General features: G+C 43.5%; 1 protein-coding gene across 2 annotated transcripts in view; it reads left to right on the plus strand.

Annotated features, from left to right (window-relative positions):
- nbeab (neurobeachin b) overlaps positions 1-16,788 on the plus strand; it is a gene marked incomplete at its 5' end in the record, with an annotated part of 282,517 nt that overhangs the window by 81,240 nt on the left and 184,489 nt on the right. For both annotated transcript variants that reach the window (XM_083774126.1, XM_083774125.1), the window contains 5 exons: positions 870-1,067; positions 2,684-2,817; positions 8,634-8,742; positions 13,502-13,654; positions 15,291-15,459. In XM_083774126.1, coding sequence (XP_083630252.1) covers positions 870-1,067; positions 2,684-2,817; positions 8,634-8,742; positions 13,502-13,654; positions 15,291-15,459 — 763 coding nt within the window. The remainder of the gene's footprint in view (positions 1-869; positions 1,068-2,683; positions 2,818-8,633; positions 8,743-13,501; positions 13,655-15,290; positions 15,460-16,788) is intronic.

Genomic DNA, 16,788 nt, shown 5'->3' on the forward strand with positions numbered 1-16,788 from the left:
AAACTTGATCTGAGTTTGTTTTCTTAAACCCCAGTTCACAACTCTGAAGTATTTGTATTATCACATTAGTATGGCCACACCACCAACCTTACAAAAATGTTACTTTTTCAGGACAGTGCTTTGAAAAGCACTGCCTTTTTGAGTAACATTTTATACATTAACATTGGGTGGTTGAAGCAAAAGCAACTAAAAACACTGCAGGCGCTCATATTCTTCTCTGCTTGGTAGCTTGAACCCATGAAGGTTGGTAATGACGCATTTCCCACACTCACATTGCCACCTCTGGCCATAAAACGGAATGCTTCCCTTACTGTAGGTTAAAGTCATTATGTCATGCTGTACTTTTTCAGCGTTTGGGGGCAGGCTCAGAGTGCATGCAGCTTGAGAGTTCCTTCAGCTTGTTGAGTAGCCACATAGCCTCAGTCACCCTGCTAGAGTTGAACACGGTCTTGGTCTGTATAGTGGAGGAATGCAGGCAGTGTGCTCCAATGTTTTTCTATGAATGTGTGTCTCATGTTAGAGAGTAGAGACCATCATTATCTCTACCCGAAAAGTAAGTGTGTGTGTGTGGATAATAATGCTGTATCATTCATATTTCTTGTGCACGCTCACAGCAAGCCAAGGACCTAAATTGTCGAAGTAGAGATTATTCTACTGTATAGTTCAATAGGCAAATAAAATTAATTACTCGGCTGTACAGACATACATTCATTTGCTATCTTTCATACCGTAGAAACCAATAGCACTGTGAGAATACTTCTGGCCAGTAGGCCTGGATTTAAAAGTTAGCTGGACAAATTAATGAAAGGCCAAGCTTTCACTCACCAGTCCCCACAATGTCTCCCTCCCCACTCTCTCCCCTACTACAGAGCACATTTAAATTCAAGTCGGAGAGTGACATCCACTTAGTGGAGCATCATAAGCAAGTACTGTATGACGGCAAACTGGCTAACTCCATCGCCTTCACCTATAACGCCAAGGCCACTGACGCCCAGCTCTGCCTGGAGTCCTCGCCCAAGGAAAACACCTCCATCTTTGTACACTCACCCCATGCTCTTATGCTACAGGTCAGTCACTTTTCCCAAAGGCACAGGATATCGTTGCTGTTGGGTGGAATCCTTGTATTTCTGAAACCATTTAAAGAAAAACTCAATGGATACATTGAGTTAAAGTGGTTATGATCGATCAGGTCGTAATACTACTTACATTAGCTGGGTTGCTAGGTGATGGTGTAAACATCAATGACATGCGCCATCTTGATCGGCGCACACACCCACACACATTGTATCCGTTTCTTTAGATCTAGATTAGTTTCTTTAGCCTTTATGTCCAATTCCTTATCCCAGATGGCATTTCTGGTCAAAACAAGGTTTATTCGACGGGAAATCCTTTGTGATCGCAGAGCGAGAGACGTCAAAACACACACTCCTAACTCCTAAGTAAGATAAGTAACATCCGGTCGCGTTTTTTGGCTCTTCAAAATTAGGGTTACATGGGGGGAAATTCCCTGACAGAATCCTGGCGTGGAATGTTGTATTTGTTAACCTTTTTATGGAGATAAGAGGTCGTCGTTGTCGTCCCCCCACCAACAGTCATGATATGCACCTCTCATCAAACTGAGGCATCAAACTCTCAGACATGAGTATTAGAGGTGCAACGGTACAGTTAGTCAACGGTTCGGTTTGTACCTCGGTATGGGGGCCACGGTTTTGGTTCGGTTTCGTTACAGTTAAAAAAAAAAAAGTTTATTAGCAATAAATGAAGAAACATTTTTCCCTATCCAGACACATTCCAGTATTTTCTGAGTTTTCATAATTTTCAAGGAAAAAAAAACTTATATCCGTATTGAATGTGCCTCATCATTATTATACTTAAAAAAATGCACCTATGCACTCACACTTGCAGACTGAGTGCATGCAGGGAGGAGAGGAGAGTGATTTAAGAGAGGGGAGGGATTCAGGGGGAGAGTGACGCACAGAAAAATACTATTGCTATTGCATTTCTGTGTGTTTGCTCTCCCTCAACGGTGTCTGTTGCACTCAAGTCAACAGCGAGTGCAGAAGCAGATCTGAACAGACTTACAAAGATGGTGCTTAGAAGCCTGTTGACGCGATGTTACTCCGCTGTGTGTGTCTGTGTATTCCACAGAGTGGTCTATTCAAGAAAGACGTTTAAAGACTAGGGCTGGGATCTCCTCATCATGCCGTGTGTGACTGATAGAGTGCTAGACTTCTTAGTAGGGCGGTGTGTGACCGATGGAGTACTAGACTTCTTAGTAGGACGGTGTGTGACCGAGAAATACATTCTCTGCAGCTGTAAGAAATGTATTAATTTCAAACCGAATGTTCATTAGGGCGTAAGCCTATTGAACCATGTATGCTGTACCGAACAGTTCGGTTTTAAACCGTAAACCGTTGCACCCCTAATGAGTATAAACTTTACTCATGCTTACACCCTCTCAACTGAATACTCAGAATTTTCCTGTGTGCTGTGCTTAATAGTCTTTGTGTGTGTGTGTGTGTGTGTGTGTGTGTGTGTGTGTGTGTGTGTGTGTGTGTGTGTGTGTGTGTGTGTGTGTGTGTGTGTGTGTGTGTGTGTGTGTGTGTGTGTGTGTGTGTGTGTGTGTGTGTGTGTGTGTGTGTGTGTGTGTGTGTGCATGTGCGTGTTTATCATGTTCCAACAGGATGTGAAAGCCACCGTGACTCATTCCATTTACAGTGCCATTCACTCTATTGGTGGCATCCAGGTGCTCTTCCCCCTCTTCGCCCAGCTGGACCACCGTCAGTTGAATGACAGCCAGGTGGAGACTACTGTGTGGTGAGTCGTCCAACAGTCACACCCCACCACATATAGTGAGACATCACTTACAAACCCTCTGTCCACCAGATAGTGAAACATGATATACAGCAATCAACAGCAAAATGATCTGTATGTACAATACAGTATGTCCGAAGCAGTGAGTAGACAATAGAGCGTCGCAGGCCTGCCCCCTTTCATGACGACGCCAGGCCCAGGAAATGAATCCCAATGCATTTTTCCCATAGACATTTCATAAAGTATTTATTTAAAGACCTTTTAAGCGTCGTACGAAGCCAACTCGAGTCGTGACAAATCATGACAACAAAATATTTTGGACCAAACAAATAATTACAAAGCAACAAAAAGTGTTTTTTCCTACTTTCTAATTCTTTGTTTTGCCCAAAACATTGTGTTTATTGTCCGTGGCGTAAACGTCTTTAAATAAATACTTTCTGAAAAGTCTGAGGAAAATTAACGGGGATTTCTTTTCCGGGTCTCACGAGGGGGGCGGGACTGCGACGCTCTATTGGCATGTTGTTGTTTTTTTTTTTACAATATATTTATTGAATTTTCTTTTTTTTTGACAAACAGACAATACAACAAAACAATACATAATACAGACAATACAATACAATTACTTAAAATGAAAAACAAACAAAAACAAAACAATAACATATTTATATATATATAAGTACAGTATAATAAAATAATGGCACTTAGAATGGTAACAACAACAACAGAGTCCTTATGGCCCCAAGACCAAACAGCTGCAGAGAATACAATTAGACAATTTCCATCATTAAATAAGATAAATCATTAACTCGTATCTGGCGACACAATCAAACGTAAACAAGCTGTACAGCAGAGGACTGAGGCAGCAGCCTTGGGGCGCACCGGTTCTGGTGAGAATTGTGGATGAGCATCTCTCTCCTATGCGTACACACTGGGGCCTGCCTGTCAGAAAATCAAATAGCCAGTTACAGATGGAGCTGCCCACACCAAGGCCACTGAGTTTCAACACTAATTTAGATGGTACAATAGTGTTAAATGCGGAACTATAGTCTATGAACAGTAGTCTGACATAAGAGCTTTTCTTTTCTAGATGTACCAGGGCAGTGTGTAAAGCAAGAGAGATTGCATCATCCACAGATCTATTTGCACAGTAAGCAAACTGTAATCGTTGACAGGTAACAGGTTTTTTCTTGGCAATGGGTACAATTATTGATTTTTTAAAACACAATGGCACCACGCACAATGACAGGGACAGGTTAAATATGTCTGTGTAAACCCATGACAGCTGGTTATAGCATGTCTTAAGGACACAAGAGGCTATCCCGTCTGGCCCTGCAGCTTTATGAGCATTAACTTTTTGGAACGCTTTACTCACAGACCTCTGCGTCACCTGCAGGTCCACCGCCTCAGGTGCGCTCTGCGCCGTGGCTGGATCTGAGTTGTGAGCCTCGAAGCGGGCAAAAAAGTTATTGGTGTCTGCCCCGGGGGAGGTTAGGGTTAGGGTGAGGGAGGAGGTAGGAGGTAGGTAGGAGGTAGGTTGTCGTTCGGACCAATGCTCCGTCGGATGAAAGTACTGCACTCAGTGTAGCAATGCTGCTAGATTAGTGACCCAGCATTTACTTCAGTCCCATGAACCCCATATAAGTTTGTAAAATAAATAATATAAAATAAAGTGCAAAAGTTAAGTTTGTGATAGCCCCGCCTAGATTAAGAACAGTATAGTAGCAAAGGATATGAATGAATATTGTGGTTGAAGTTTAGCCCCCGAGGCTAGTCAAAAGCTCACAAAGCTAGCAAGCTAGCCCGCACATCATTTTACTCATCTCCTCCGGAATCTCCTTCTTCGTCTCCTGGTGGTTCACCCTTTCTCTCTCTCTCTCGTCTCCGATCCACTTCGATTCGCCCGGCAAAGATCGCCGCATCCTCAGGGTTGTTGAATGAATGCGTTCGGTCCTTGTAGGTCACCAGGAGCTTGCAAGCTGGTAGTTGTATCCCACACCGTATTTCCATGGAGCGGAACTTCTGTCTCACCTCGTCGAATCCCTTCATCTTCTTGTGGGTGTCGGTCGGCAGATCTCTGTGGAACCTCACTGGATTATTCTTGCAGAGTATTTGTTGTTGGCTTTTAGCTGCATTCCACACTGCCATCAGATCTCTGTCGTTCAGAAATTGCATGATGAGAGGTCTTGGTGGAGCGTTTGGACCCCTTCTCGGTCCGACTCTGTGCACCCGTCCCAGGAACGCTTTTGCAGTTAGTGTGATACCAAAAGCTTCTGGAATCCAATTCTCCATGAAAGTGCAGGCATTATCCCCTTCAGATTTTTCCGGTAATAATACTAATCTCAAATTACATCGCCTGGACCTTGTTTCAGCATCCAGAGTCATTTGTTTCAGTTCTTTGTTCTGTCTTTCGAGCCGTGTTACCTTGGTCAGCAGGCTAGTCAGCGTGTCTTCGGTCCCAGAAATGCGAGTTTCTGCAGTTTCAATCCGTTCCACGCACTCCCCCATTTCTTTTTTAATTCCTTCAATTGCAGCCAGCACCGCATCAAATCTGCTGGAAACTTCTGTTCTTGATTCTTGGATTGCATCAAGAACTAGAAAAAGTGCCCTTCTGGGCACAGGTCTCCACCAGGAGGATAGGAATGTAGGACATTGCAGCTTGCCTTCATCTGGTGGTTGGGTAGCAGGGCAACACAAATAAACGAGTGCATGACGCGACTTGGCTTGTTGTAGCGCCACCATCAGGCTGTTGAATACTGTCAAGTGGCATTTCTTCCTCAGCCTAGTGGGAATATGCGTGCACAGTTTCATCGCAATCGGACGCTGCGTTGAGGAGTTGTGGCGATTTGTACAAAGCGGGCTACTCCTGAAAACTGTAGGAGCCAATCGTGGCCAATCAGGATGGAATATGAGAAATCAAACAAACCTGTCTTGATTACATGACCGATTTGCGTGAAATTTGGATAAAATCTGAAGGAGTAATAATAGAAAATGTGTTTTACATATGTCGGCCTCCTGGTGGCGCTATAAAGAGCAGATGTGAAAAATTCCAGGCAAAGGTTTTTCCTTGGCCTCTAGGGAGTTGGCATACAAAGTTATCCACAGATCCGTGCAGTTAGAGGTAAAAACACTTTTTGCCCAGTTATAGTGCCACCTTGAGGCTGAGTTGAAATTGTTCATGTGGCATTTCGTCCTCGGCCTAGTGGGAATGTGGGTGCACAATTTCACGGAAATCACGCGATGTGTTCATGATTTGCATTATTTTGTTTGAAACTGAGCACTCCTGTGAACTTTGGAAGCCAATCTTAACCAATCAGGATGGAGTCTGAGAAATCTGAAAGACCGGTTTCGTTGAATGGCTCTAGAGAGACTGTGTACCAATTTGCGTGATGTTTGGACAAAATCTGTAGTAAAATCTGTGTGTACTGTGCAAAAACTTATTTTGCACAAAGCGGCCTCCTGGTGGCGCTATAACAGGCCGTTCTGGAAAGTTTGGGGCAGAGGTTCATCGTTGGCATCCAGGGAGTGTGTGTGCAAAATTTGGCATGGACCGGGTTAACGGTGGCCGAGATTAGCTGCTCACGGACACACACACACACACACACACACACACACACACACACACACACACACACACGGACGGACGCACGCAGTGCAAAACATACTCTCCCCCCATGCCTTCGGCCTGGTGGAGACAATTACTTGCAACTGCGGCCCGGTTCCACTGCATTCGTCACCAGTGGATTCCTCCTCATGGTCCGCCGTGCTGCTGCTAGCTTCCCCAGTTTGTTTGGACGAGGCAAAATCTATTTTAGACAGTTTTTTACTGCGACCTTTACTTAGTGGTTTTGCTTTCTTCATCAGGGTAACGATGAAGGCATGTGAATGTTCACTTTTAGCAGTAGACTGTTTTAATTTTATCAGGATTTCAATAACTTTTTAACGGAGGTACGAGACACCCGACTGCTTAGCGTGCCGTCATACCGGAAGTCCTCTATTGGCATGTTGTTAACCGGTTGCGATGTAAGAGTGCAGACTATATCCAACAGCTACCGGTACTCTGGGCCCATGAATCGCTGGATAGCATCAGGGACTTGAGCTCTGCAGTGTTACCTCTGCTGTCGCATCACAGTGTGTCTACATACTGTAGGTGGTGCACCTCTTCCCCTCCTCGCTTCTTCCATCCTTCTCTCTCTGACCGTGTCTGTTCCCCGTGGGAGACCCCCGATAGAGGTCCACGTCCACCTGCAGACGCCATCCAGGGCCTTTTCTTGCTGTACTGTGAACATCCATTTCTCTCTACCCTGTGTACAGCAACACTGACTCCACTAGTCTGTAGCCACGAACAGCCGCCTCTTGAGGTAATCTCCCATCATGTCCCCCATGAGTTCCACACTTTCCTCGACTACCTCGTGCAGTGGCAATGGTTTTGCAATGTCATCTGCATCCCAAATGGAACTTTATGGGTGAATTTTACACTGAATATTTTACAGTATACTCAAGTCTGTGGCTTGTCCAAAGCTTCCCCGCTGTGGCCGGCGTGTGATCAGAGAGCTCCACTCTAATCCTGTATTAACTCTGCAACAGCAGCACATCTGAGTACAGTACATGCAAGCTGTTTAGACCGGCACATAGCTTTCAGAGCCAAGCCTGATGGTCAGAGCTCTATAGATTTCTCTCTCTCTCTTTCTCTCTCTGTCTGTCTGTCTCTTTGTTATTGTTTATCATTTTGGTTCTATTTGCACTTTCTCTAGTGGTTTCATTTGTTTTCTCCCTCAAAATGTGTTGTCTCCACACTGCTGCCCTGTCATTGCTGAGCCTCTCAGACTATTGAGTACTGTGGAAGCCTCAACCCACTGGGTTGAGAAATCACAGCCCAGGCACTCTTACTGTGAACTTAATGTCTGGCTTGCACCTAAAAAATAATGGCAAAATATGACTGTCTTGTCTGCCCTGCACCTGAAAAATGACGTCGCTCCTCTCAATCCTCCTCTCCAACCTGTTATTCTGTTATTAACATAAAAGTTTACCACGTCAAGCTGTGTGTGTGCGTGCGTGCATGCAGTGTCGCAGTGTTTGTCCTTGACTCTGGCTCATTATTGGCCAGGTTGGTTACTGTTGGATGCATTAGTGAGTGAGAGAGACCTTGCACACTTTGTGTGTGTGTGTGTGTGTGTGTGTGTGTGTGTGTGTGTGTGTGTGTGTGTGTGTGTGTGTGTGTGTGTGTGTGTGTGCGTGTGTGTGTGTGTGTGTGTGTGTGTGTGTGTGTGTGTGTGTGTGTGTGCGTGCGTGTGCGTGTGCGTGTGCGCGTGCGCACACATGTCTATGGGCAAGTCTGCAGCGCAGTGATTTTGTCCTTTGAAGCACAGGCGTTGGAGTGGAGCCCACTAGAGGATGTGAGGGAAAGCCGATTAAGGAGAGTGAGCTAGCAGCGCTGTCACTCAGCCAAAGCTGTGGACCAAGGGGGCCCCGCAACAAAGACACAGACTGCCCTCTATGCAGTTAGTGGACACCCCCAACACTCCCCCACCCCCCTCGAGAAAGTGAGCAGGCTATTTGCTCTGAATTGACGTGGGATCAAAGTGATGAGCCATAGTTCCCAGCTGATTGCTGACATCCTTTGAAAATGACCTTGACACTCAACACACACTCTCTCTCTTTCTCTCTGTCACTCTCCCAAATTGTCTCCCCATACTGCTGCTGATGCCATTTATAGAACTGGCCCTTCAACTACCTGACTAGTATGTGACCTCAAAGGAATAGTTCCCGTGAATAGATAGGTATTTTAAACTGTTTTGTGTTTATGCAATCTTCTTTCACAGTGCCACTCTCCTGGCCTTCCTGGTTGAGTTGCTCAAGAGCTCTGTGGCCATGCAGGAGCAGATGCTGGGAGGGAAGGGCTTTCTGGTCATCGGATACCTACTGGAGAAGGTAACAAGATGATTCGCCCCGTTTCTGTTTTGTATTTGTATTTATTTATTCAGCACAGTATAAAAACAACACAGTGAACATATAAATATGAGAAGGGTAAGGCAAAAAAGCCCAAGGGGCTTATACACGAGGCCTCTACCTATATAGATTAAAATGAAACATTGTACATGAGATATAGAATATCCAGAAAACATGATTGCAGTATATAAAACATAAACAAAACAACAAAACAAAAACACAACAAGAACATGATTAGAATTTTTGTTTATTTACATGATTAGAGAAAAGAATAGATGATACAAAGAAATATAATTAGGTGATCTGGTCAATTAAGTGTGTCCTAAACTTATGTTTGAAATTTTTTAATGAAGTAGAATTTGATGAGATTGCTGTATAGGTTTTCCTCCCATAATCTTCCCCAGTGAGGGGTGGGAGAGGCTGGACAGCAGACGGCTGGACTTTGAATTTCTCTAACTATAAACTTTCATGACAGCAGACAGCCTAAGTAAGTACAAATATAATTTATGAAAAGCTACTACATTGAAGTCTGTTCACAGAAGTTGTTGTAGGCTATGTGGGGATTATCTGACGAGGTACCATTTGAGTGTGCAAAACCTTACATAATACTAGGTGTGGGTCCCGAACCTCGGGACCAATCCGGTACCGAACCGAACATGCTCGAGTACCGGGTACCCATTACAATAATTCAATTTCGGTTCTCTCTATCGGTTCCTGGGTGACACCCTGCACGCACGCACGCACATAAAACAGCTGATTATAATCAGATCATGCTACTCGGAGAGCCAGCAACAGAATGGACCGTGGTAATCGCTTCCTATTGTTGCGTTGTCACACGTCTAACCATTAGACGTGCGATAACAACAACACGGAACAATAGACTCTAACGACCCTCGGCCATTGAAATGTTAATGCTTAGATGCATGCAGAAGACGCTACATTTCGCTCCCTCCAGAAAGACTGGAGCGCGCAGAGCGCATATGCACGTAGACACATACATGTTCCGACCCAAACATTGAAGAGCTAAAGTAAACGTGACGCTGTTGTGATTAAACATAATGTGCCACGAAAAATAGCTGTCCAAAATAGCTGTCCATAGATGTCCAAACACGATTGCCTCGTTCGGCCAACAAAATATATCTCCCTCCCTCCACAGAAGCACAGTGATGCCTGATTTATTCTTCGTCGTACACGTGTTATGCTTGCATGCTGAAAATGGCTGATCGACAAGCTCACAACGCGTTGCGGACGCAACACGTTGTGAGCTTGTCGATCAGCTATTTTTAGCACGTGGAAATATGCAGGCTGTGAGAACTGAGACCCTTCACAATAAAAGCATGCAGCTTTCACAAGATGGCCCATAATAAAGACAAGGAAAATGATTAAGAATTAGGTGGCATTTCACATTGCATATGAGCTATTCTTTTCTCCAAAATGTATTTAAAAAAAAATATATATATAATTAAGGAATTAATTTGGATAATGGTAATGGAGATATTGTAAAAGTTGTCACTTTATTTAGTATTATGATAATACTAAATAATACTAAATTGTTTATAGGGTCAATATAAGTAAAATAATATAGCCTTTCTACAGGAGTATCTTTTTATATTTTTCCAAAAAGAATACAAACAGCCAATAGCATATTACAAAGTTATCCCCCTCACTGGTGACAATTCCGGGAGGACAAACGGGCAAGCACCGGGGCGAGTCATCCGGTATTCTGAAGGTACGGTAGAGTTTTTCACTGTGATATTTATCAAAGCCAGGCCGGGAGGCGGAGATCATGTTTTTGTCTCTGCCCCTGACCGTGTTTGTGCGTGCCTGTGTGTCCGTCTTTGTGCAGCTAATCTTGGATACCGCCCGACCAGTTGGCGGAAAGATTTGCCTTCACGGTCAGTAGGCCAAGGTAGCGATATACCAGGCCACTTAAGTTTTGCCTATAATTGTTGAGCAATAAATAAATAAAAATCACACCTGTGTGAACTGAGTGGTGCAACTCTGTGTGGGGTTCCCCGGAACTTCCAGACCCACAGGAACGCGCCCAGGGTGCCGGCCCGGTTCCGGCGAGCCGCCCCGCATCCGAAACAGTTGAGAAATGACTGTGTGGGGGAATGTGTGTAGTAAGGGGAATTAGCAGACAACTCTCTCTCTCTCTCTCTCTCTCTCACGCTCCACATTGTAATTAGCAGGCAACAGTGCAACACTATCTCTCTCTCTGTTTCTAGCAGTGCCACTTTTTCCCCTATTGGTATTTGGTACCCTAAACATTCGGGACATAGGGATGGACATAGGGACATTGTTGTTCCTTGGAGTGGCTGCACCACTCAAAAACACGACTTACACAGCCCTGGGAAAGCCCTTTCTTGTCAGGATAGCTTTCAACTTGTTTTTTTCTAGCTGCTATTCAATTATAATGATGTGTTATATTTGTTCCCAAACTTTGCGAGACAAAAAAGCATTCCTTGAAGTCTGTTTACTCCCCCATTTCTCAGTGTCACAGTCTGGGAATAAGAAGATTCAACATCGCCACCATTTTACTTTGATCAGTACTACATAATTGATTCTCAGTGTGAGATGATGAATAAAAGTTGCTAAGTTAGCGAAACATTTCTTTTTGTAACAAATCGAGGAAGCCCTTTGATCTCACCTCCTTTCCCCTCCGTAGATGCGCTCACTATCTAGGCTGTGCAGTGCACTCTCCCAACTCCTGTCAACACGTTCTGATCTTCCATCACTAGCAGCAGAGAGCTATGTGTCTGTGAAATGAAAAGACCCAGAGGGAGAGAGCCCCACAAGGCCTTTTCTCCTTTCTGTTTGGCTCCTTTCTCTTTCTCCTTCTCCATCATCCTTGATTTGTTTTCCTGTATGTGATTGTGTGCCGGCCTCCCCAGAGTGCACGCTCTTTTGCAGAGAGAAATGACTCCTCTGTGTCACTCGTTGACTTGCCTGCCTGTGGGCATCAGCTGCTGTTAACTAACAGCCAGGCAGACTCGGCACCTGAGAGCTGACAGTCTTTCCTCGTATCCATCCCGCTGCCAGGTTTCACACTTCACCACCACACATTGTATCGCGCCATCTGTTTCTGGGCTGTTTAGGACACACCATCCATTTGCAGGCTCTCCATTTATCCCTACTACCACTGCCCTGACTGCCCCGTCCACCTGGAAAGGAAGCAAGGGCCAGACAGAACAGTTCTCCTCATGCTGAAAGTCTATCTTATTTCAAAGTCACTACTGTATTTTTGAGGGCCGCCGGTGCTAGCCCCTCCTATGCCCAGCTTTGGGTGTCTGTGTGTACCCCATAGCCATGATTTGATTGGCTGAGCAATGTGTGTACCCCACAGCGATGATTTGATTGGCTGAGCAATGTGTGTACCCCACAGCGATGATTTGATTGGCTGAGAAATGTGTGTACCCCATAGCGATGATTTCATTGGCTGAGCAATGTGTGTACCCCATAGCGATGATTTGATTGGCTAAACACGGAATTGATGTATGATAATGTATGATGATGTATGACACAAGTGTGATTTTTCAATTCTGTTTTGAACTAGAAAGATGCAATCCTGGGAAATTGTAAGTGTGGTTGCCTATAGGAATACTGTCCAATCAGAAGAGGGCTGGACATATACACATATTGTAATGTCACCGTATATTGTACCATCTAGTACACTACTCATCAGACCAAACTTACGCCATTATACCGTCTTCAGAAGAACAATAAGTTGTGTACATCCAAGACATTCATCTCAGGCTTTATGAGGTGTCCTCAGTGTTTACCATTTAAGTGAACCATCTTCAAATTGGTCTATTTGTTCATGGCTCACTTTTCCATAATCTATTTGGGTATAATTCTCAGGTCCATAATTATCCAACACGTAGCTCAAATCACCTCAGACCTCCAAAGGCCCGTACATCTCAAACTCAGTTTAATATTGGCTTCAGAGGGTCTAAATCTAAAATATGGAATTCTCTGCCTTTACATCTATGGGAGTTGTCTTCTCATCAATTCAAGGAGGTTCTAAAATCACTTCTCTTAACCACCAAATACTTCCCATACAGTCTGCTACATTAACCTGGTGTCCTTTCAATATGTTCCTATAGAGAGGTTTTACTGTTTGGTGACTTTGACTTCTGACTATTGTGATATGTTCTGCTCTTGTCTTGTTACATTGTCCTTTTCTCTCTCTTTATATCTGTCTAATGTTTTAGATCTGCATGTTCAATGTGAGTTTTTATACTATGAATGTACAAACATTCCTGGAGAATGCCACTTCTCAAGTCCCTGCAGGCTTTCTCCTTCACATTTTTATTGACCATGCGTATCATTTTTTTATATTTTTGTATGGGTACACCACCAAGATACCCATGTACCTGGCCCTTAATGTTAACGAAGTGCACAATCGCAACACCAGAGGGACTTCAACAAATCACATGCAACCCAGATTCGACTCAAACAAGGAATTCAATTAATTTAGCTCCTATGCCACTAAAATGTGGAACACCCTAGAAATGTGAATCTCTAGACTGAATTCAATACTGCACCTATGGACGGTTGCAAATTTGAAACTGGCCCCTGCACCCCTTTACTGTATATATGACAATTTCCTTTTTTTTCATAGAAGTGTATATTTGTACGTCTTTAAATGTTCTGATGAATAAAAAATGGAGAACCCTGATGTAAACAAGATTTTTACTGTGGTCTGGCGTGCTGACGTTGCTGTGCTTGTTTCCTGCAGTCATCGCGTGCACACATCACCAGGGCGGTGTTGGAGCACTTCCTGTCTTTCGGCAAGTATCTGGACGGCCTGACACACGGGGCTCCGCTGCTCAAGCAGCTGTGTGACCACATCCTGTTCAACGCTGCCCTCTGGATCCACACCCCCGCAAAGGTGAGATGTTTTCTTGGAAGGTTTGATCCAAAATATGGAGGTTATAGGGTTCATGTGGTTAAAGACTCCATGAAACTGTTGTTTCAGTCGTTCTGTACAGTAGCTATTGCTTTTCATAAGTCAAATGACTTAAAGCAGCAGTAGAACACATGTTTTTGAGGTGTATACTGTCTGTATATACAGTACTTTTACTTACTTATACTGTCTGTAAGCAATCATAAGTTTCTAACTCAAAAAAGGTTGACAACATTTTTACTACTGTGTATGACATGTACAAGAATGCATTTGGTTGGTTTATTATTTACCAAAACTCTCCAAACACCAATCTGTAATAATATTTACAGTGCAGGACTGTCCAAAAATAGGCATATCAAAACACAGGCAAATGGTTAAACGAACAGCAACCTACTGTAGGTACAGTAGCTACATAAAAGGCTACACCCTTCCGCGTAAGTAGATGAATAATATTAAAGAAGCTGAGTTGGCATGGCGAATACATTTGCCTTAGTGATGCTGCCGGTGGGGCACTGGGGCCATGAATAAATAAATGACAAAATAAATACACAATACAAAGTGTCCCTGGAGGCTGCCCTGTGGCAGATCTCCAAAATGGAGCACATAATAGTGCGGGTAAGAGAGGGGACACAGCTGAGGTAATGAAGTGAGTTCACGGTAGAAGGCTTTTAGCAACATTGGCATCAAGAGCTGCAACTTGCTGTTCCCTTAGTTTTCAAAGTGGGGGCCAGTATTTAAAAAAACAATCCAGTTTCACACGATTATTGTGGCAGTTTGACCACTTTCAACCTGGCATCAAATTTTGCGTGTCATTATTATTCAAAATGTTTACATTTTTTTGTCTACAAGCTCACAATGCTCAACGATACAACACAAGTCGAGCTTACATATATTTTGGGGGTCCTTGACATGGAATGGTTTGAGAACGTCTTCCTTAGGTCACCTCCACAAAGTCAATGTCCCTATTCTCTAAAAAGTGCTGTATTCAGACTTCAGAGAGCAGTGGTTTTAAAAGCCAGGAGCATTAAAAAAGACAGCCGCTGAGGTGGGTTTTAATTGGATGATCCGTCTGATCTTGGCCTTTTGTACCCACATTGCAGTGAAGGGAATCAATATTGCCATTGAATTCTGATTCAGGCCCATTCTCATGGAAATTCATGGAAAGTATTTTTTTGCCACTCTATAGGCAGGGAGTGTTCTTTGTGCAAAACTAATGCTTGGAATGGATTCAGAATCATGAAAACCTCCTAGTTTGACATGTCACTTGCTACTTAAAGCAAAAGGAAATTTTTGCCTCGCATAGGATGTTAATGGTAGGGTCACAAGAAAGAAGAAACCCCTACAAAAATAATTGCCCAATAGTGACAGCCGGTCAGCAAGTGGATTCACGAATGTATGTATGTATATAGACAATATTTTAGGCCAATAAAAAAGACTATATAGCAAATTTTCCCACTTTAAACAAAAGAAGCCTGTCGGCTGCCGGACTACTAAGCAGTGTAGTTTTGAAAGGTATAATGTAGATTTCACGTTGTTATTGTCCTGTTTGTGTGTGTGTGTGTGTGTGTGTGTGTGTGTGTGTGTGTGTGTGTGTGTATGTGTGTGTGCTTTCCCACTCCAGGTGCAGCTGTCTCTATACACGTATCTCTCGGCAGAGTTCATCGGAACAGCGACTATCTACAGCACCATCCGTCGAGTGGGCACCGTGCTGCAGCTCATGCATACACTCAAGTACTACTACTGGGCCATCAACCCCGCTGACAGCAGCGGCATCGTGCCAAAGGGTCTTGGTAAGCAGATTTACTGCACATTTATTATGTCCTCAACAACAAATTGCTGTATTTAATGTCGGGGTTTAATAGGCTCATTGTTTGTTATATTCATTCATTCAAGTTTTTTTTATTCTCGAAATTAGACTGAGTAATCAAACTCATTTTCAGTGTGTCGTCGAGTAATACAATCACATAGAAAAACATCACAATACATCAGAAGATCAGGGAAAGAAAAACAGTGTAGGCAGTGTAGGCAGCAACAGTGTAGGCAGCAACTGCCTATCATAATTTCACCCCTCTCTGTATCGAAGTATTGGACAGTATTAAGATGTTGATATTGATTTTGTAATCATCTTTAGGGCCCCAAATCATACCCTAGAAAGCACTAGTGTCTTTTTCAAACAGTGTTGTTTGACTGGGGGGAGGGGGGGTCAGATTTTGACAGGAGCAACTGCCTGTCATAATTTCACCCCCCTCCGTATAGAAGTATTGGACAGTAAATTAAGTTGTTCTCCTCGTGTCCCCCTAGGGTAGGTACCCTCACAAAAAACATGCAGTAATCCTGGTCTCTAAACTGCCTCCCCCTGGCCAGCCGGGGTGCCTGACGGAGGGGAAAGGAACTGGTTGGAATAATGTGTTCCTTCCACACGCTACGTCCAACCAGGGAAACTCCCCTCTGTCAGGAGCAACTTGGACACTCATGCATGAAGGAAGCATGAGTTCAAGTCCGTTGCTCTCTCCAGGTTGGCGGAGGGTGTGTAGAGCCCAGGATCACATTCGATAATTGACACAGGGGTGAAAAATGGGTTACAAAATCGTGGGATAAAAACTATTAAAAAAGAAAAGTCTCATCAATCCAAATACCAAGATATTTATACTCTGTGACTCTTTCGATATCAACTCCATTCATAGAAGATATGTGAATGTCATTATAGGAGATCTTTTTGGCTCTGGAGAACAACATTGTTTTGCTGATGTTCAACATCAATCTGAGACCAATAAGGGCATCCTGGAGGACGTTTAAAGAAAGTTGTAGGTTTTCCCATTGCGACTTGTATAGAGTCTGCAGTACAATAAATGACTGTCATCTGCATAGAGATGACAGCTACGGTTATTTAAAAATGAGGTGATATTATTTATATAGATTCTAAAAAGGATCGGGCCCAGTATCTTTCCTTGTGGGACACCTTTTGAAATGGTTCAAAACTCTGGGTATTTCCCGTTTTCACACATGTGCAGTACAATAAAATCCTCTGTTATTTGATTTATTATTTTACAATCTAGTATATATACTATACAATGTATATAGGTATAATTATATATTACATACATTTTATACTTAGTCAG

This window comes from Protomyctophum parallelum (genome assembly GCF_964188405.1).
Source record: "Protomyctophum parallelum genome assembly, chromosome: 9".
NCBI lineage: Eukaryota > Metazoa > Chordata > Actinopteri > Myctophiformes > Myctophidae > Protomyctophum > Protomyctophum parallelum.